Source organism: Nylanderia fulva, unplaced genomic scaffold (assembly GCF_048542155.1).
Source record: "Nylanderia fulva isolate GAGA-0341 unplaced genomic scaffold, ASM4854215v1 Scaffold199, whole genome shotgun sequence".
NCBI classification, from domain to species: domain Eukaryota; kingdom Metazoa; phylum Arthropoda; class Insecta; order Hymenoptera; family Formicidae; genus Nylanderia; species Nylanderia fulva.
This window is the reverse complement of record NW_028190259.1, coordinates 159,395-180,152: the sequence shown is the minus strand read 5'-3', so window position 1 is coordinate 180,152 and position 20,758 is coordinate 159,395. Positions and strand designations below refer to the sequence as shown.

General features: G+C 37.7%; 4 protein-coding genes and 4 long non-coding RNA genes across 8 annotated transcripts; 6 read left to right on the top strand and 2 right to left on the bottom strand.

Moving 5' to 3' along the window:
* The first annotated feature begins 43 nt into the window (after positions 1–43).
* Positions 44–800, top strand: LOC146723448 (uncharacterized). Its single transcript, XR_014924551.1, has 2 exons — positions 44–518; positions 615–800. It is a non-coding gene; the product is annotated as an uncharacterized LOC146723448 (long non-coding RNA).
* A 404-nt stretch (positions 801–1,204) lies between these two features.
* Positions 1,205–2,810, top strand: LOC114936635 (uncharacterized). Its single transcript, XM_029309877.2, is given in 3 exon segments — positions 1,205–1,480; positions 1,482–2,436; positions 2,686–2,810. Coding segments are annotated over 3 exon segments (1,284 nt in total). The 5' UTR covers positions 1,205–1,276.
* A 6,942-nt stretch (positions 2,811–9,752) lies between these two features.
* On the bottom strand, positions 9,753–10,496 carry LOC146723447 (uncharacterized). Its single transcript, XR_014924552.1, has 3 exons — positions 10,362–10,496; positions 10,071–10,151; positions 9,753–9,941 (listed from the first exon to the last, which is right to left on the bottom strand). It is a non-coding gene; the product is annotated as an uncharacterized LOC146723447 (long non-coding RNA).
* A 707-nt stretch (positions 10,497–11,203) lies between these two features.
* On the bottom strand, positions 11,204–12,854 carry LOC114939620 (uncharacterized). The gene is made up of 4 exons (XR_003821278.2): positions 12,729–12,854; positions 11,826–12,061; positions 11,549–11,745; positions 11,204–11,427 (listed from the first exon to the last, which is right to left on the bottom strand). It is a non-coding gene; the product is annotated as an uncharacterized LOC114939620 (long non-coding RNA).
* A 226-nt stretch (positions 12,855–13,080) lies between these two features.
* LOC114939619 (uncharacterized) lies at positions 13,081–15,358 on the top strand. Its single transcript, XM_029313979.2, has 2 exons — positions 13,081–13,151; positions 13,431–15,358. Exons 1-2 carry the CDS (start codon positions 13,130–13,132, stop codon positions 14,339–14,341), a joined length of 933 nt encoding a protein of 310 aa, XP_029169812.1. The 5' UTR covers positions 13,081–13,129; the 3' UTR covers positions 14,342–15,358.
* Positions 15,359–16,901: 1,543 nt separating this feature from the next.
* Positions 16,902–18,300, top strand: LOC114939615 (uncharacterized). The gene is made up of 2 exons (XM_029313978.2): positions 16,902–16,928; positions 17,479–18,300. The coding sequence occupies exons 1-2, from the start codon at positions 16,902–16,904 to the stop codon at positions 18,298–18,300; spliced, it is 849 nt and encodes a 282-aa protein (XP_029169811.2).
* Positions 18,301–18,324: 24 nt separating this feature from the next.
* LOC146723446 (uncharacterized) lies at positions 18,325–18,947 on the top strand. Its single transcript, XM_085481913.1, has 2 exons — positions 18,325–18,814; positions 18,865–18,947. The coding sequence occupies exons 1-2, from the start codon at positions 18,325–18,327 to the stop codon at positions 18,945–18,947; spliced, it is 573 nt and encodes a 190-aa protein (XP_085338039.1).
* Positions 18,572–20,404, top strand: LOC114939623 (uncharacterized). The gene is made up of 2 exons (XR_014924548.1): positions 18,572–19,630; positions 19,723–20,404. It is a non-coding gene; the product is annotated as an uncharacterized LOC114939623 (long non-coding RNA).
* The last annotated feature ends 354 nt before the right edge of the window (positions 20,405–20,758 follow it).

Sequence of the window (20,758 nt, the reverse complement as noted above, 5' to 3'; positions counted from 1 at the left end):
TACATTAATAACTGAAAACTGAAAATTCAAGATTCAAATTTAATTAACAGAAGCCAATACGATAAAATTTTTTTGTTGTGACTGGTCAAATTTCAATCTTCAACCACACTCTTCAATATGTAATCTGACGGGCTTAAGGCTGTAAGGAAATCGATCAATCAAATATACAGGGTGTCCCCGATTTTGCGGATCAACTCTTGTGAGTAGATAGAGCGTGTTAAATTGATGAGAAGAGTACTTCTTACGCGCCGCTCGTGTATAGCTATCGTCCGTTCCTACCACAGCTTCGCCGCGTGCTGAGTATCGTGTAACGTGGGACGTCTCTTCTCGCCGCGCGCTTGGATCGATCGATCTTATTTATTTAATAACTTAATAATTATTACAAATTTATCAAAATGACCTAATACTTTTTTCTTCAGTTTGACACGCTCTATCTACTTATGAGAGTTGATTTTACATTAACAATACTTTAGAAAACTCTATGTATATATTATATATATTACTAAATATATTGCAAGGTATGTTTATCAAACGCATGCTGATATTGCTGTATTTTGTTGATATAACAAATATCGCAACATTAAATATACAAAAAATTTGTTCATAATGATTAGATTTTAATCCGCGATGTATAAACATGCAAAGGGTTAAAAAAATTACTTAGCAATTAAAATTCTATGTGATTTTAAAACTGGCACACAAAGTAGGATGAGTTTTCTAACCTAAACTAACCGCCTGTCACTATATAAGAGAAACGAGAGGACTTTCTACAGGAAATAAACAATGAATTGGTAGAGAAATTGCAATTGCAGTTTATTCTCACTCTTTTATTTACATATGTATATAAACTTATTCGTAATAATATTATATTTCTTTACAAAGTTTCTTATATTTTATAGACTTTGCATTATGAGTATTATAATACAACTTATAACAAAATAAAACTTGTATTCATAAATTTTCAGAGCTTCAAAAAATAAGGAAGTTAAAGATTATTTACCCTGTGCAAAGTGTTATGGTTTTTTTTTCTAAAATTTCACTTCGCCAACATTTTTATCGATGTACTGGTCGTAGTAGCAAACATGCTAAAGCTGTAACAATTTTGGGACGTTCAATTTTAGGTAGAGTTCATAGCGCAGCTAATAAAAAATTACGATCTGTAATATTACCTGTGATAAGAGAGGATGATGTATATCGCGTAATAAAATATGACAAGCTTATTATTTTATATGGTAACAAATTATCTATTAAATATAAACTGCAACACCAACACGACATGATTCGCGCGCATTTAAGACTGTTGGGCCGTTTTCTATTAACTATTAAAGAAATTAATAAAAATATAATTGATTTCGAATTTATATATCATCCAAAATTTTATGAAGATGTTATTATCACAGTTAACAAAGTAGCGGGTTTAAATAATGAAGTAGGAATTTATTCTAAACCTACTACAGCAGCTATGTTAAGAACATTAATAAAAAAAAATTGGTCATATACTTATTACGGAATGTATAAAATGTCAAAATGATGAAAAAAAAGGTTTAGTTAAAGATTTTCTAGAATTATTAATAGAAGATTACGGAACTAGTGTAAACAAAACAGTTGTGGAAACACGCTTACAACATCAAAGACAAAAAAGTGATGATCTTCCATCATTGGCTGACATAGCTAAATTGTACATGCATTTAAAATGTAAACGACAGAAAGCATTTGAGGATTTAATGAATGAATACACATATGAAACTTGGTTGGTGTTGGCAGAATGTACGTTAACCTCAGTTCAATTATTCAATTGTAAACGAGCTGGTGAAATTGAACGCATATTAATCGCAGATTTTGAACAATACAGAGGTATTGATTCAGCCACAATTAATGATCTCTTTAAAAATATTTCATTGAAGGCACAAGAAGCAGCAAAAAAATATGTGCGTTTTGTGATTAGAGGCAAACTTGGTCGCACAGTACCTGTGATATTAAACACTGATTTGTTAGAATGTGTAAAATTAATACTGCACTTTCGCGAAAAGGCTAAAGTTCTTGCAGAAAATCCATATATCTTTGGTCTTCCAAGTTATAATCGAAAACGGTTTAAATATTTGAGAGCTTGTGTTCTCATGAGGAAATTTTCTGAAGAGTGTAATGCAACAGTTGCACATTTATTACGTGGCACGAAGTTAAGAAAGCACATTGCTACATTTTGTGCAAATATGGAGCTTGCTGACACTGAAATATCTGACCTTGCAAATTTTATGGGGCATGCTGAAAAAATCCATAGAGAAGTGTATAAACAACCCATTATTAGTCGTGATATTTTGAATATTACACAACATTTAGAAGCAGCACATGGATGTGATTCTCAAAGTTCTAGTGAAGATAGTAGCAATAATGAAACAAATATCGGAAAAGAGAATATAGAAATAGCTATAAATGAAGGTATAAATTATTAATTATATTAATAATGTTGATGTATTGTTAATATGTATCGTTCCTAATATATATATATAACGTTAATTTTATGAAAGTGAGAGAAAGAGAAAAAGAGTATTTATTTACATTTATTTACATTTATTTACATTAGTTATTTACATAAATTTTTCTAAATACTTTTTTGAAAACAAAATCTATCAAAACGTGTGCATATATTAAATGATATTATTAATGCAATATGTATACTAAATACAAAAATAAGTGATGATAGCTCATTTGTTAATACATCTACATCAGGAATTGTCGATACATCTACAGCAAAGATTACAGATGGTTCAAGAACTAAAAAGCGTTCTTGTAGTAGTAGTAGTAGTAAATAATAAGTGAGTGGTTCCATGACTTGGCCTCCGACGGCACCTAGATCTGGCGAGATCCATTGTGTCTCCTCACTCTTGTCTTTAAACTGGGTGATGTGTACTCAGCCCAGAGTTCTCCACTAGGCTTATGAGTTCCACCACCCTTGTTTTGTCTAATTCTTGGGATTTAAGAAAACTTTGTCCCCAGATCCTGAATCTCTTTCTAGCCAGAGCCGGACATTGGCACAGAATATGTATGCTGTCCTCTTTTTCCTCCCCGCATAGTCGACACTCCTTCCTGTCTGCGAGTCTGATATTGAATAGGTGGGCTTTGAGTATTGGTGAATGTCCTGTCAGCAGTCCTATCCCCATCCTCAATTTCTGCCTATTTAGTGTAAGTAGTTCTTTGGTTCTGTTACCATTTATGTCTTTCATCAGAAATTTAGCCTGTCGGCAGGATTTCAGATTTTCCCACCTGGCCTTGTGTTGTTTATTTATACTGTCTCTGATGAAGTTCTTGCCCATCGTAAAGGGCACTCCCACCTCCCGACTATGTGGTGCTTTGCTAGCCTTTTCTCTAGCCAGTGAGTCTGCTATTTCGTTTCCCGGTATGCCCTGATGCCCGGGTACCCAGACTAACGTTACTTTGTTTTTTCCGCACAGCTCCTCCAGCGCCAGCATGCAGTCCCATACCAAGTATGACTCGGTGGTCGCACCCGCCAACGCCAGAAGGGCTGCCCTACTGTCCGTGCAGATATATATTTTCCTGCAATTTGTTCCCTTGGTTAGGATCAGTTCGGCACATCTGAGGATGGCGAGCATCTCTGCCATAAAGACCGTGCAGTCGCCTCCTATTGGAATACTCTCCCTATGGTTTTCCCCAGGTCCATATACTCCTGCTCCAAAGCAATTGTTTATGCCTGACCCGTCCGTGAACCACATGTCCACCTTTGTGTCCATGATCCCGCCCTGTTTCAGCCACTCGTTTCTATCAGGTATCTATAATTTAAAATGTTTTACCAGTTGATACTTTCTTGTGGTTCTGTCTTGTTTTCCCTCAATAGGGTACTTTTGGAGAAGACCTAGCCTGGTGTGTCCCAGTCCTGTGTTTCTCCATTCACCCTGACATTTCAGGCGGTATGCCGTGGTATTGGCTGATTTTATCGCAGCCAATTCTATTGGCGTAACACTGAGTGCTATTTCAAGCGCCTCTGTGGGTGTGGTTTCTCATGGCCCCTACTGCAGCCCTTAGGTAGTTACCTTGTAGGCTTCTAAGTATTGTAGTTTCTCCACCTCCCCTTTATTTATTCTCGTCCACCAGACGACTGACGCGTATAGCAGCCGCGGCAGCAGGACCGCCCTGTACAGCCATAATGCTGCACCAGCGCTGATGCCCCACGACTTGCTCATTGCCCTTCTGCACATCCACAAGGATGCATAGAACTTTTTCCTTTGCTCTATGAGATGTTTTCCCCAGCTGAGCTTAGGATCTAGAATCAGTCCCAAGTATTTCACCGAGTCTGTAAACGGTATTTCCTTTCCCCAGAGTTTTAACGTCTCTATGGGTTCAGGTTTATATTTTCTGGTGAAGACCATAATATTTGTCTTGCTCGGATTAACCGTTAGACCTCTGTTCTCACACCAGTTTTGCACAATCCTTAAGGTATCCTTTGCTTGGTCCCTTAGTGTGTTGAGAAATGGTCCTCTAACCACAATGGCCACGTCATCAGCATAGCCAAAGGTCGAGAAACCTTTCCTCTGTAGCTCCTTTAGCAGGTCGTCTATCACTAGACACCACAACAGAGGAGATAAAACTCCCCCCTGTGGGCAGCCTTTCGTTGGTTTTCCTCTGATGGAGATATCTTGGCACTCCACCGTCAAGCATCTGTCCACTAGCATGTCTTCTATCCCGTCCACCAGTGGTTCTTGTACTCCATGTCTGATCAGTGCCTCCCCTACCACCTCGTGTGAAGTGCTATTGAAAGCGCCCTCGATGTCCAGGAAGATTCCAATTGCATAGCCCTTTGCCTCCAGCTGACTCTCAACTTTGCCTATCAGGTGATGTAGGGCGGTCTCGGTAGACCTGCCCTCCCTGTAAGCGTACTGAGAGTCGGCTAGAGGTTGTTGTATTAGAGAGTTGGACCTGAGAAATCTGTCCACCAGTCTCTCTAAGGTCTTCAATACGAAGGACATAAGGCTAATTGGTCTATAGTCCTTTGCCCTGACGTGACCGTTCTTGCCAGGTTTAGGTATAAAAACCACCTTGGTTTCTCTCCATTTCTGGGGGACATGTCTGAGGGCAATACTTGCCCTGTAGATTTTTGTCATTGGGCCTAACAAGCTGCTCAGCCCTTTCTGCAGCAGAATCGGGTATATTCCATCAGGTCCTGGAGCCTTTAAAGGCTCGAAGGAACCGACCGCCCATTCCACTGCTTACGGATAGACCACTTTAGCTGCCAGTCCCCATGCCCGTGATTTGTGCAAGGTCATGGGTCTCTGCCTGTTGTTGTTGTCTGCTGAGTCCTCCCTAAAGCCTGGGAAATGGATTTCAATGAGGTGCCGTAGGGTCTCCTCCGCAGTTTCTGTGTACCCTCCATTGGGAAGCTTAAGGCAGCCCCATTGTGTTTGGTTTTCCTTGCAGAGTATTCTACTCAGTCTAGATGCTTCAGGAGCACTCTCTATACTTGAGCAAAAACTTCTCCATCCTTTCCTTTTAGCTTTTACTATGGCCTTTTTGTAAATTCTCTGAGATTTCCTGTACTCCTCCCAGGTTCTCGGTGTATTTACATTTCTAGCCCTATTAAAGAGTCTTCTCCCCTCAGCCCTTAGCTTAGCCAGCTCTTTGCTCCACCATGGTGCTTTGGCTGAAGTATTCTTTGACTCTAATGGGCAGTTCATCTCGTATGAGTATTTAATGGCATCATTCAAGTAGTCTGCCGCTGTTTCCAAATTTTCTTTTGTGTGAAATCTAGTGGGTGCTTCCTTGAGTCGACTCCTAAGGTCTTCCTCATACCCCTTCCAATTTGTTTTCCTAGGATTTCTCTTCCATAACCCTTGGCTCTGTACTTGCTCCATGGTGAAACGGACCTGCCTGTGGTCTGATCCTGAGGGCTCATCAGAGACCCTCCATCCCCTTAACAGGTCCAATATTCCGCCAGAGCATATGGTTATATCTATCACTTCCTGTCTTCTAGAGTCCAGGAAGGTAGGTTCTGTTCCTCTATTCAGGATGTGTAGCTCCATACCTACCACAAAGTTGAATAGGCTTTCACCCCTGGGATTTATGTCGGTGCTCCCCCACACCAGGTGGTGCGAGTTGGCATCGCACCCCAGGAGTATTTCTAGCTCTTTCTGCCTTGCATAAGTCGTGAGTTTAATCACGTTTTCATGTGGGGGCAGGTTTTCCAAATCGTAGGGCATGTACACTGACCCTATAATTAGATCCCTGACTATTCCACCGGTCGTCTTTATTTTCAGTCTGATGGCAACAAAGTCACCATCGCTAAATTGTGGCAGTAGACAGGCGTCTATTCCTTTCGCTATAATGCACGCTCTCGGTCGGTCCGTGTTTCCGGCCCAGAATAGTTTTCCACAGCTGCCAAGTCCTTTTATATGTCCCTTGATGATCTATGGTTCCTGTATTAAAAATATGTATTTACTTGTGTGCATCACTGCTGCGCACCTGGCTAGTACAGCCGAGGCGCATTTGCTGTGATGCAAGTTAATCTGCGTAAAGTGAATCCGGTCCGCCATATTTATGCTGACGGGTCCGGTGATTTCTCCTTTGCGCCTTCCTTGCTGCTTTCTCCAGCAGGCAACCTGATCGTTGCCTGCCCAAGTCCACAGTAGGGTTTAAAATTGAGAGCTCTTAACGCCCTCAAAGCCCCATCCCCAACAGGGGCAGCGAAGTGGGTGCTCGTGGCGTCCCTGCTTTCGCTACTCTTCGCGATTACCCAGTCCGGTGACTGGATGCCTACGTTCTGCCTGTCAAGTAGCTCTAACGCTTCCTTGACAGGTATTGTGGGATCCTCTACGTGCACTACGATTCGGTGTCTCTTAGGGAGCTCATCGACCCGCAGTGCACGCAGTTCGATCCCATTGATCTTAATTTCTGAGGTTAGGCTTCTAAGCCACTCCTCAGTTTCCCTATTTGTGCAGTTGAAGACAACTGCCCCATCCCTATCCGAGGTGCCTCTGAAAGTAGGCGCTTTGGTACCCCTTGCTAAGCAAAGGATACGTTTCCTGACCGTTTCTTTCAGAAGCGATGCCTCGTCTTTTTCCAGTCTGTTGTCAGGGTAAGCCAAGGGAACCAGGGCAACCCTTACAAGACCGGAGGTCAATTGGGCAAAAGTCCTTTGGTCAGTTACGACTTTCGGCCTTTTGCCCAACTGAGTGTTACTGGCAGGGCTGGGTGTGCTATGCTCCGATCTGAGTCGCTTTACCGCCCCAGAAGAAGCTCGCTCCCCCGTCCTTGGAGTAACTGTCGAAACAGATGTCAGTTCCGAGGTGGGCTTTGCAGCTTCCCCCTTCGCCTCCATCTGCTTCTGTTTTTTATAGCGTCGCCTTGCCGCTCCGCTATAACGAACCCTAGCATTTGGTGGCTGGGCCTTATTTGGCTCCGCCCCCGAATTGCTCGGGCTTTCTCCTTCAGGTCGTTCATCACCTAAGGTGGCCACGCCCTGTAGGACTTCCGAAAAGTTATCATTTTGGTTAGTACTCATAATTGTTCCCACGAGTACCGCGGCCGCGCGGTTTCACCTGGGCAGAGCCGCGAATGCCCAGGGCTTGGCTCGATACTCTCGAAGGTCGCCCGGTATCCGAGAGGCACCGTTAGCGACGTAACTCCCCTTACGCCATGCAGCCCTCAGCACGGTTGCACACACTTTAGCTTGGGAAGGTTCCGCTTTGTCCGGCGCACACGGTTGCCATCTCCTGAGCGAGCGGCCCCCGCGCGCCCCCTCAAGCCCCTCCACCCGCCCCAGCAGCCGGACGAGCCAGGGGGGCCCAGGCTAGTCGGTCACACCTCTGAACGGGTGATATCCTTCCGCCCCGGACCCCCCCCACCCCATCAGCCGCGGGACTTCGTCAAGGTGGGAACCATTCTTGTATCGGGGGGAAGCGTTCTTGTAAGTATTGTATTATTTTATTTTAAATTTGTACACATATAATGAGTACGTATACGTGAGTATATGCGTGTATATACAGTTATGTGCAAAATAATAGCACCGGTTGTAAAAATGAGGGGAATATGTATGTTTCCTCCATCATATTTAACTGTCTTGACTGTATATCTAGGATTAAATTCTGACTTTTGTGGTCTTCGAACAAATTGACGAATATCAGGAAATCCTATAATAATCACTTTTCGATGGTGGAGAAAATATACAAATTCCCCTCATTTTTTCAACTGGTGTTATTTTGCACATAACTGTATATACACGCATATACTCACGTATACGTACTCATTATATGTGTACGAATTTAAAATAAAATAATACAATACTTACAAGAACGCTTTTTAGTTCTTGAACCAACTGTAATTTTTGCTGTAGATGTATCGACAATTCCTGATGTAGATGTATTAACAAATAAGCTATCATCACTTATTTTTGTAATTAGTATACATATTGCATTAATAATATCATTTAATATATGCACACATTTTGATAAATTTTGTTTTCAAAAAAGTATTTGTATATATTATAGAAAATCAATATCTTTGTGTAGGTTTTCCATACAGTCCCACAAAGCGAAAACGATGAACTGAAGATGAAAAAAAAGTCGCTAACAGCGTTTGATCAAGTTATAAGAAGTAGCAAATTACCTTCATTAAAGGAAATTCATGAAGTTATAAAACAAAACCCATGCATAAAAAAACAGATAATCTCCGCAAGTAAAAACATGGTTACATAATCAACTGAAAAGGAACAAACAATCAAATTCAAATTAATTTTCTATTTATTTTGCTGCATTTTTTCGTGCTTTTTTCTCTGAGGCAAATGTTAAATGTAAATAATGTAAGTAATGTTCATAAACGCTCTGGATTTTTTGTTATTAATATGTTCACTACACACTGCAACTTATACTTTGTAAAATCATAAGCCTAAGCATAAATAATGAGTTAAGTCATATCAAATTCATGACAATAATAAGTATATAAAGTAGTAGTATATAAGTAGTGTACATATAGTAGTATATAAGTAATATATATAAGTATACAAGAAAGAACATAAGTAGAGTTATTTTCTTTAAAAAAAACGAGATAATATATTTTTCTGATATGCTAAAACGTTCTTCATAATTTTTAGAAAATTCTTTACCACAAACCTGTTATTGAAATGCATCTAACCAATTACATTGATAAATGTTTCTTTGGATTATAAACATAGTGTGACAGTTTGTCAAACTTTTTTTCTTTGATATCAGATACTTTTTCATTTTCCTTTATTTATTCAATAATTATTCTGAAAATTTATGAATACAAGTTTTATTTTGTTATAAGTTGTATTATAATACTTGTGGTCTTCGACAGACGATTAAATCGCCTTTGCCGACATTTTTGTCAGTGTTGTACTGAAAATTTCCTTTGCGTCTAATTGTATTTATTATTTTCAATCTTTCTGTACATTTTTTGGGCAGTAAACTGAATTTTTTAACTTTATCTTTATTGGAATGAATGGTCTCCAAATGACGTGCTATTTTTATATATAACTTTTTGCAAAAGAGGCAGCTCGATTATATATAATTTATGTAAAATTGTCACATTAAAGTACAAGATATTTTGTAAACTATTCACTTTTTGGTTATCCTACCGTATAACTTTTTATATTAAATATTATGAGAAACCAATTTGTGTAAAGAGTTCTATTTTTAAAAAATAAGGATTACCTTTTAATTATCTTTGACCTTATATCAATCGATGAGAAAATTATCATCATTTGTTTTCCTTGGTACAATTCTCAAATTGTTTTTTACAAATATTTCTGCAATATTGTAACGCTTTACTTACCCCACTTTGTATTTAACAAACGTTATACTTTAATATTGTATAAAGTTTTTTTATCGTAGAGATATTATTATAGATATGTTCGTTTTGTTGCACTCTTTTTACATATTTTGTTACTTGCTGTTTAATTGCTGTCTTTTCTTTTGTTTCTAATGTTTGAACATATACGTTTTTTTATTTGAAGTGTGAAAAGTATATAAAGTGCAAGTAAAATAAACAGATAAGAATAAAAATTGAATATAATATATGAAAATGTAAAGGAGGATTATTTTGCTTACCTTTTATGTTATTACACAAACTCACTTTTGGGATTCCTCTTTCCAAATTTCTTTTAAGTATATTTAGATATTCAACATTTGCTATAATATATAAAAAAAATATAACAAATATGTACAATATATATAATATATAGGTATATGTACATACAACACATATACAATATATGTTTTCAATATAAATCTAATGAAAGAACTATTTATAAACGCATTTTCATGTTATTGTACAATATGTGAAAATATATAGTAATATTATTTAATACTTTTCAAGGAATTTTACAAAAAATGACTTACGATGCCGCACTATAATTTCTATTTGTTGATATAAACTTGTAGCTTTTCTTTTCTTAGCACGTAAACTACGTTTAAGTGAAGGTAATTGCGAAATTTTACAAATATAATACGTTTCATTGGAAAATTTAATTAATGCGTACATGTTTTTACAAGTGATCGCATGTAACGACTGGTAACGACTAAGACTGCTAAAAACTTGGTTAAAACAAAAGGTTAAAACAAAAGACGAGCGACAAAAGGTTCTCAACAATTGCTTCTTACCGACGTAATGGCGCGAAAAATTGAAAATGGCATACTTTGGACAGGAGCCATAAACAATTTTTTATTGAGTTGCAGAGCAATAATAGCAATAATTTTTGATCTAATAACATGATATTATACTTGCTATAATAACAATGTATAAATTATAGTATGGCTATAGTATTTAAATTATTATGTATAAAACTTCGGAAAAAATTTTAGATAATATATTACATATATTACATATTTTTATTTAAATATTGAAAATTCGACTGAATAGGTCTTTTATTAGAATTTTATTACACTTTACATGTGGAAAACGTATGTTGTGTTAAATATGTAAAATTAAATTAATATTCTATATATTTTTCTATATATTTTTCGTATTTGTTTCTATTAAAGTCTAATATATTTTTGTTTCTTTCAATGTCAAATATGTAAATATAAATAATTCTATTACACATAAAAATATTTTATTATTGTATAAAAATAATTCTTTTCTTTATTTACTAACCACTAAAATTATACTTTATAAAACTTGAAAAATCAGATTTATGATAGATTTTCTTTATTAAAAGAAGTTACAAATTATAAACAGTTAGTTTAAATAAAACATATGCTTGTATATTTGTCAAGAATATATCAAAATTAAAATGTGTATGTCAAATTTGAATTAATTTGACAATTGTTTGCTTACCTGTTTGTATTATCTTCCTAAAGTCAATTTTTCTAGCCAGTATGCAAATGTAAATGTAATACATTATTATGTAAAATATGCTCATTTTTTTCTTATGTATATATCAGCCCACTATAATACTGTATAAACCTAAAAGCATCACATTTATGATTAGAGTTATGTCTTGAAAATTTTATAAATTTTTACAGCACACAGTTCTTTTCTTAATAAACTAAATATAATATTTGTGAAGTAATAGAAGTATAAGTACCTTATAGAAATGTCATTACATGTTGATACAATAGCTCGATTTGATTAAAATAAATTACAACTATGGTTACAGCAAACCATACAAACATTTAAGCACACATTTTGTATCGTACAAATATTACGATGCACTTTTTCCAGAATAAAAGTGTGTGCGCACTTTACCTTCACATCATCGCATCTTATTAGTGCATCAAGTCCCTGAAATAATATAACAAATAAAGAACAAATAATACTTAAGCGCAGAAACATTTTTCTTACTTTCATAAAAAATGTCTTACCACAAACTTGTTTAATTAAATGCCAGTTAGTTTGATAAGTGACAATTCCTTCGGATTGCATATATAGTGTACATATATAGTGTGACTATTTGATATTTCTTCTCTTTTGATATTAGATGATGTTAGGTATTTTTATATATCACATTTTTCATAAAATAATTATTCTAAAAATTTATGAGTCCAGATTTGTAGTGTAGAACTCTGTTTTGTAATAGAACACCACAATAATGCAAAATCTGTAAAGTATAAAAGAACTTTTATAAGAATTGTTTCCACTTGAATAAAAAATAGAGTAAATAATATAAATAGTACATAGAGTACATATAGAGTAAAAATAAAAGAGTAAGAATAAACTATACCAATTGCAATTTCTCTGTAATTAATTGTTACCCGCAGAAAATTCTCTTCATTCGCTGCTAAGAAGGACAGTATAGTTAGTTAATTCATTTCGCTTTGTGCGCAAGATTCTAATTCATAGAACATTTTATTAACTTTTTAATTAATATTTTTGAATCCTCTATATATACATATAAATTGCAGGTTAATAAAACTATCAAAACAAATTTTTTTGTGTTTTAGGTTATGTAATCATATCAATAAAATGTAGTGATCAACATATGTTTTGATGAACAAAACTTGCGTTGTATATATACAGAGATTTAAAAAATGTTATTAATATAAAATTAATAAGCCATTAAAATCTTCTAAGTTTGGAATTTTCCACACAAAGCGAGACAAATTATCTAACCTCATCGTCCATCACTTTTGAAGCGAGAGGAGAGAATTTTTTGCGTGTAATAAAAAGTTCTATTACAAAACTGTACTCACACACACACATACATTTTCAGAATAATTATTTGATAAAAAAAGAAGAATGTAAAAATATTTAAAATCGTCTAGTACCGAACAGAGAGATCAGGCTGGATTTTCACTTAACGGTATGACGCAGCAGGATTCCAGCTTTCATGGTGCGATCACATGAGGTGCGTTTTCGTTTCCCTACCACGAGCGACCAGAAACAAACACGACCGTTTTTGTTTCTGGTTGTGACGTCATCGATGCAACCTGGTTGGTTGCGGTAGCTGCTACCGCGCTGCCATGGTCCTGAGGATGATAGCGCGGTTGTGGTAGGTTGTTTGGCGCGAAATCAATTGTAGAGTGTTGACACGATCGTATACATGGTGTATACAACCGTGAGGTAAATTCATGGTTTAAAAACGAAAATGGACAATACGGTGCTCACTTTAAACGAACATTTCCTCCTCGTGCGCGCTGATGGTGACGTGCATTCTATTGATGGCCAAATGTTTTTCCATCATGTTTCAAGTAAGTATACTTGCATTGTGAGTTCTGTAGGGGTTATGTTAGTCAATTAAATTTATCTTTCATGAAGCTTACCTACGTCTTTGTGTCATATTTTAATAAATGTTTTGAAATAAAATATTTGCTGAGAGCTAATCCTGCTATATAATAAGTCCAATTTTATTTTAGTTGATATTTTAATTTTTACCCGTTTGTTTTTCGGAATGAGCTATATACTAACTACTTGAATTTCTCTATATATTTAATGCATCTTTGTGTTCTACTTCTACTTTTTTTTTTCAGGTGGATCATATATTTCTTTTCCCCTAGATGATTCCGTAATCCAACGATTTAAGTCTGCTAATTCCTGTAAACCTTTTACAATAATAGAGGATTCCAATACTGCAGAGAGCTCTAGTGAAGAAAGCTTTAAAATACGTAATATCTCACCTTTGTCGAGTGAAATCTTTGACAGAAGCAACGAAGAGATTTGGGTCAAAAATAATAAACCATCACCACTGGATATTGCAGCCACACATGACCTAATTGAAATTGTGGGACGTAAGGACATTCAGATGATATTAAATGATAAGAAAACTGTGAAGAAGAAGATTTGGGAAAAAATTGGTGTAGAACTAAAAGAAAAGTATAATTTTGGAACAAGAGATGAAGGATCTGTTTGCTCGCAGAAGTGGCGCAACCTTGAAAGTGCTGTGATGCACTTTTTACAGAATGCTGGTGCTGGCAGTTCTGGTAACGGAAAAGGAAAGAAACCAGCATTTTATGATGAGGTATTTGACATTATTAAAGGGAAACACAAAGCAAAACCAGTACGTTTGCTTGATTCATTGTCTAGAGATGTATCACCTACACTCATTACCTCTAACGAGCAACCAGCGACGATTCCGAATGCTCCAAATTCTTCAAAACAAACGAACATAAGGATTTGTAATACTGAGTCTGAAAATGCATCATCAGATGAAAACGATGGAAGCCCATTCATTCATGTAAAGTCATCCACGAAGCTAAAGAAACCTAGGATTGATAACACCTGCATCCTGGATTTTCTGAAAAATGAGGCTGAGGAACGCCGTAAGCAAAATGAAAGTTTAATGAAACTAATGCAAGATTCAAATGATACTAAGAAAGCTTTTCTCAATATCATTACCAATATGTTGAGCCACAACACAAGCTCAAATAAAACTACTAATTAAAAGACATTGTAATTTACAAATAGATAGCTAACATTGATTAACACAAGCATTAAATGTGATATGTTCCATATGTGATAAATAATAGTTACCTTTTTATTATCTTTTTATGAGAATATCCCAAGTAGCAAAAAAATATTTGAAACATGTTTGAAACAACTTTTAAAGTCTTTGAAAATGAATTTCAAACACATTTCAAATATACTTTTATTACTTCAGATGTCTCTCTCTATATGATTTATATCAATACAGAGGATTATTTAGTACTTATATTAACATTTTATTTAAACTACCTCAAATTTCATGTACTTATACTAAAAGTGTTACATTATTTTATTTTAAGTTAGATTATTATAGTTTTATTTTACTTAAGTTAGAATTATATTTATACTACTTACTGTAAGTTAAGAAGTATTACAGAAAGATTCTAGTTTTATGTACTTACCTGTCATTACCAAAGTGTCTTAGTCATTTCGTAGTATGTAAGGAACTGCAAAAAGCCCAGATTTGTGTGTAATATGTATCTTTTGGTGCCAATGTATATCTATTAGTTTTGTTCTAAGTTAATATTTATTTTATTCTTCAATAAGTGTGCTTATTTAAAATGTTTTTATTGTGTTGTGTTTTGCACTCAGTATTTCCATCTGAGTAAAATTTTATTTTGAGTATATTCTTTGTTATAAAATATGTATAAGACAATAGGGAATATAAGAATATAAGACAATGTTATTCTTTTTTTTTACATACTTTCTATATCTATTATTTAATGTAGTTTTGCCAAACATTTAATTTTGCAAATATGTGCTCTGAGATGGAAATGAGAAATAAAGACAATATAATAGTTAGACAATATAATAGTTTATTCCAGATATTCCTATAATATTTTTCATTTATCACAGTAAGACTTACAAATAAAGTTTTCAGAACAAATGTACAATTCTATTGCGTTTCTCTGCGCCTTGTATTTTGCTGACTTCGTCTATATAATTGTTGGAAACATGTTGGTTAGGCATGCGTCTTTTATCTTGAATCATTTTCTTAATCACTTCATCATTGTGTAGATAACAAAAATTGTGCAAAACACAGATGGCTAGTACAATGTCACTGACTTTGGCAATTTCTGTATTGACTTTCATCAAACGCTTCCATCTGCCCTTCATAAGACCAAATGTGTGCTCTATTACAATGCGGGTTGAACTATGATGATAGTTGTATGTTCTTTGTCTTGGAGTAAGATTCCCAAAATCCCTATTCAAGGAAAGAGCATTAGAATGCTATTCACATGGTAAAATATAACAACACATATTTGAATGCAAAAATGTTCAACTTACTTGAAAGGTGCCATGCACCACATCCTGTTAGGGTAGGCCTTATCACCTATCAAATGATAATTGCTATTAAAAAACATGGATTCCATTCCATCTCACATTATCGTCCGGTAAACGCTAGAGTACTTCATAACGTGGGCATCATTACGAGAACCAGGTGTTCCAATCGATACATTTGTAAATATTTTTGTTGCAGTACAAATTCCTATAAAATGAAATGCTGATATTACTATAAGAGAGATTATGATATTAATGGCAAAAATACACTGTTTTCATAAAATCCCACCTTGAAGTGTAATAGAGTAGTTGCATGTACGATCTATGTAACTAGAATGCTGGTTTGCTGGAGGTACAACTTCAATGTGGCAACCATCGATAGCTCCTATGACACCTGAAAAAATGGCAAGAGACAATAAGACATGACAAAGCTTCTGCATGAAGAGCATTGTCTTTAGAAAAACATTTCAAAGTAAAATAGCCAAGCCTTACAGAGTGCTCACCAGGAAATCCTGCACGATCCTCAAATTGCCTGCTCAGTATCACACACTCACTCTTTTTGGGCCAAACAATAAATGTATCTCTAAGATCACACAGTATATAAATGATAGTTTTGGCCTCCTTAAAAACTGTGCTTTGAGCCACAGCGAATCGATCACCTATATCAGACAAAGGCACATGCTTCCCCAGATAACACAATGTCATCAGGACAGCTTTCTCAACTGTTACCAAAGGTGCATCACCTCTCTGGCACTTGACAGGGTAGTAAGGTCGAACTGTGTCTATAAGAGCCCAATATGTGCTCTTCATCATCCTGTCAAAAAAGACAAATTTAGATAGAATTCACTTAATCTAACAAGTCAATGAATGTCAAAAATAACATCGACAGCATGATGAATAAGAAATGTGGCAGTAACGAAGCTGATGCTTTGTGCTTATTATACCTAAACTGTTTATGAAAATCTTGATCAATGTAATGGGTCACCCACTCTTCGTTAGCAATTATTCCTATTTTGAAATGATTTATTCTATCCTTCAGAAAGGAAAGGGCAATCCTGCTTGTGGATTGTAACTGACACATATTAACAATATGTGATAATTCATCATCAATCATCATTTCCATCATACTTAACATCATAGATAACCTCTCAGGATCCATCGTGTATAGCAACCACGCTAACACGTTTGCGCACTGCCTGCTCGAGACGTTTTTATTCTTGGTTACTATTAGTGACGTCATGTCTTTAAACACGAACCAACCGCTTGTAGCCTGGTAACAGCAACGAAAACGCACCTATGATACGGGAATCGACGTGCGGGAAAAAACGTCACAAGATCAAAAAAATTTAAATGTATGCTTTGATATTTGTTTACATGGCTTTCTATGACCATAATAACCATTATTTAAATCGTGCTATGTAGTGATATGTAATAACATTCATTGTTAACATTCTTTTTACCTATGTTTCTATTACTTGACAAATATATTTATACAAATAATATTTTATATAGTTTGTTAGAAAAAGAATTAAAAGTGCTTAAAATATATATAATGTTATTAAAAAGATGACTCTGATATAAAATCATAAATATTTTTAGTTTTATAAAGTATATTTATATTAGTGAGTTGATGCATATATATATATATATATATATGTAACCATAATAAAAAAAATTACTATTTATAATGTACATTCTTAATTGCATATACTGAAGCATAAATAATTGGTTTTTTAAGGAAATATATAAACAGGTAAATTTAAATGAAAGATTAATTAAATTTTACACACAATTCACACACAATCCGATTCCAAGGTCACCCTCCATTGGATCCAGGGACACGCCACCCGCTGGAAAACTTTCGTCGCCAACCGGGTAGCTCATATCCAGACACAGCTCCCGGACGCTCTGTGGAAGCACGTAGCCGGGAAAGACAATCCTGCAGATTGCGCATCAAGAGGAATTACTCCTGATGAATTAATCAACCACGCGTTATGGTGGACAGGACCTGCCTGGTTAGCACTGGACGAAACGGCGTGGCCCAACTCAGAGGTCGACATCTCAGAGCTGCCGACATCACACGACCTGCCAGAACAACGCACCACCAGCCTGATAACCAGGAGTTCCGTCATCATCGAACCGGACCTCCTGCTTTGGTTCTCCGCACTCCATCAGCTACTGCACGTTACGGCTTGGTGTCGTCGGTGGCTCAATCTGGCAAGCCGGGAGGTCACATCTGGTCGCCCGCTGCATCCTGACGAGCTAGACGCCGCTCTACTTCAGTGGCTTCGAGTGGTGCAGGCGCTCCACTTCCCTGACGAGGTAGCTGCTGCCACCGCAGGACGGCCTGGTCCACCACGCAGTTCACTGGTCGAGCTGAACCCATTCCTCGACGACCAAGGTGTGCTTCGCGTCGGAGGACGCCTCAAGCACGCTCTGCTGCCCTACGACGAAAAGCACCCGGTGATCGTCCCGCCGGCCTCCTGGATGACGCGACTGCTAATCGAGTCCTGCCATCGTCGGTCTCTGCATGGCGGCGTCCAAATGACTCAGCTTACTTCGCCTTCGATTCTGGGTGCCACGTGGAAGGACCGTCGTCAAGCAGCAGTTGCATCGGTGCGTCACTTGCTTCGCTAGCGAGCTGCCACTCCACAACCTCCTATGGGCAATCTTCCTCGTGACCGAGTGACGCCGACTCGGTCATTCCTGAGTACTGGCCTGGACTACGCGGGACCCATTTCTATCCGGACCAGCAAGAAGCGCGGACACCGCTCACAGAAGGGATACATCGCAGTCTTCATATGTTTCTGGTCAAAGGCTATCCACCTCGAGGTTGTCTCGGATTACAGCTCCGAGGCCTTCATTGCCGCCTTACGCCGCTTCGTGTCGCGCAGAGGTCTATGCACGGACATCTACAGCGACTGTGGTACGACATTCATTGGCGCCGATCGCACGCTGCGTGAGCTCTTCAAGGCGTCGACCTCCGAGGGCCATCACATCGCCCGCGTCGCCAGCACTCAAGGGATCCGCTGGCACTTTAATCCGCCAGCGGCCCCTCACTTCGGTGGTCTTTGGGAGGCTGCCGTAAAATTCACGAAATTTCATCTCCGTCGAGTAATCGGCGAAACTACACTTACGTTTGAGGAGCTTAGTACACTCCTCACACAAATAGAGGCGTGTCTTAATTCTCGTCCGTTACAGGCTCTGTCAGACGATCCAGACGACACTTCGGCGCTCACACCAGGCCACTTCATCATCGGAGCACCGTTACTCGCGGTACCTGAGCCATCGCTGACGGGTCAATCAACCTCCACGCTGTCACGCTGGCGTCACCTGCAGCTGATGCGAGACCATTTTTGGCAGCGGTGGTCGGCTGAGTACGTGCACGGTCTCAACCCCCGCACCAAATGGTTCAAGGCCGAGTCCGTACCTTGCGACCGACCACTGGTCGCGATCCACTGGAGATTATCCCGGATGAAACTCCGGCAACTACCCCGAACATCAAGGACAAACCACAGAAGAACGAGGGAACACTCACGAGCGTTCCAGCGAGTCAGATGACAACTCACCTGATGGAAAGTCAAGGACCATCCCAGGAGCCCCAACGGAACGTTGAAGGTGCGATGGAACCAAGTTGAGCATCCCAGCGTGATGACGATGAGTCAAAAGAACTGTAAATATATATGTATATAATATAGCGATGTAAGTCTAGGTTAGGTTGTGACCGGACAAACCCTACATACCCCCGCTTTTTTATGGAAACGTTACGTATGCAAGGCTTACCCTGCCAGCAGGCTGCAGTGCTTTCGCCTTTGATCCGGTCGCCACGTTTTAACCTGTATAAGCACGAAGGTGTTGGTTGTAATCCTGGCTATTGGGTTCTCGCCGAAGAAGTCAATTTCCTTGAGTTGGCCCTTGCTTCGGTGTTCCTCCTTTCCGTTGTAGGCACCTTCCTTCTTTGTTTCAGGTACGCAAGGAATTTTGTAGGTAGGTAATCCACCGAATAATTATCACCAGTTAAGTATAACAAATTTAATTTAATTGTATTTCACTTTACAGGGTGCTTTATTAACAATCCCTCTCACGGACACTGATCCACTCAAGCGCCACGTTACAATGGTTATGCGCATCGTTATCTTGGCTGGCGTCGCCTCACCGTTTCCCGGAACGCAATTTATTTTAGAATTACCACTTAAAATTATAATCACGCTTCCGCACAATGGCTTCTGATTACACACGCGACTGACCCAAACGCTTTTGCTATTTATCGACCGATGTGGTTTTTCGGAAACGACAGCGTTATGACGAGTCTCATTTGGCCACCGAATATTTAAAGTCACGATGCCGCCTTTAGACGATTATAATATCACGACTGTCTCTAGCGCTTTTTTATTATCGGCCGACGTAGCCTCTCGGTACCCGACAGCGCATTAGAGCCTCGAGTCATTTCGCTGCCCGCTTTTATACTCTGTCACCCCACTCTGGGTGCTTCAGCCAATTGCGTTTCGGCCCTTCGCGCGCGCCAATCAGCTTTCGTTCTTTTACGGCCTTTCGTAACGGTCCGCGCCACGCAACCAGCGCGGTCTCTCGTTATGGTCCGCGCGCTGGAATTGCTAGGGTCTCTCTACATGGTCCGCGCCCTAGATATTGTTCTTTATTTTGCTCTTAGCACCAAATACAATTAAATACGTACTATATTATAACTTAACTTTAAATGAAAATTAACCGAAATCAAACGTAATTCGGACTTTGATTCTTTGAACTAAACTTATATAATTTTATACGTAACGGCCGAGTCATTTTGCTTTTATTAAACAAATATGATACCAATGTATTTATCAATCTCAACCATGACTTTCAGTCTTTAAGTACTTATCCAATTAAGTACTTATTTTACTTTGTTGTAAATAAATTTAGTTATAACCAAAATTAAAATAAATGTAATAATAACCAAAAATAAAATAAATTTAATATTATTCAAATTTGATTTAATTGAAACGACCTTAGCACATTGCGATCTTCGGCTGTTACGTCTTTGCTGCAATAACATAACTTACCGCCGGATCATTTCCGCTAGGCTTATTGCATATAGTCT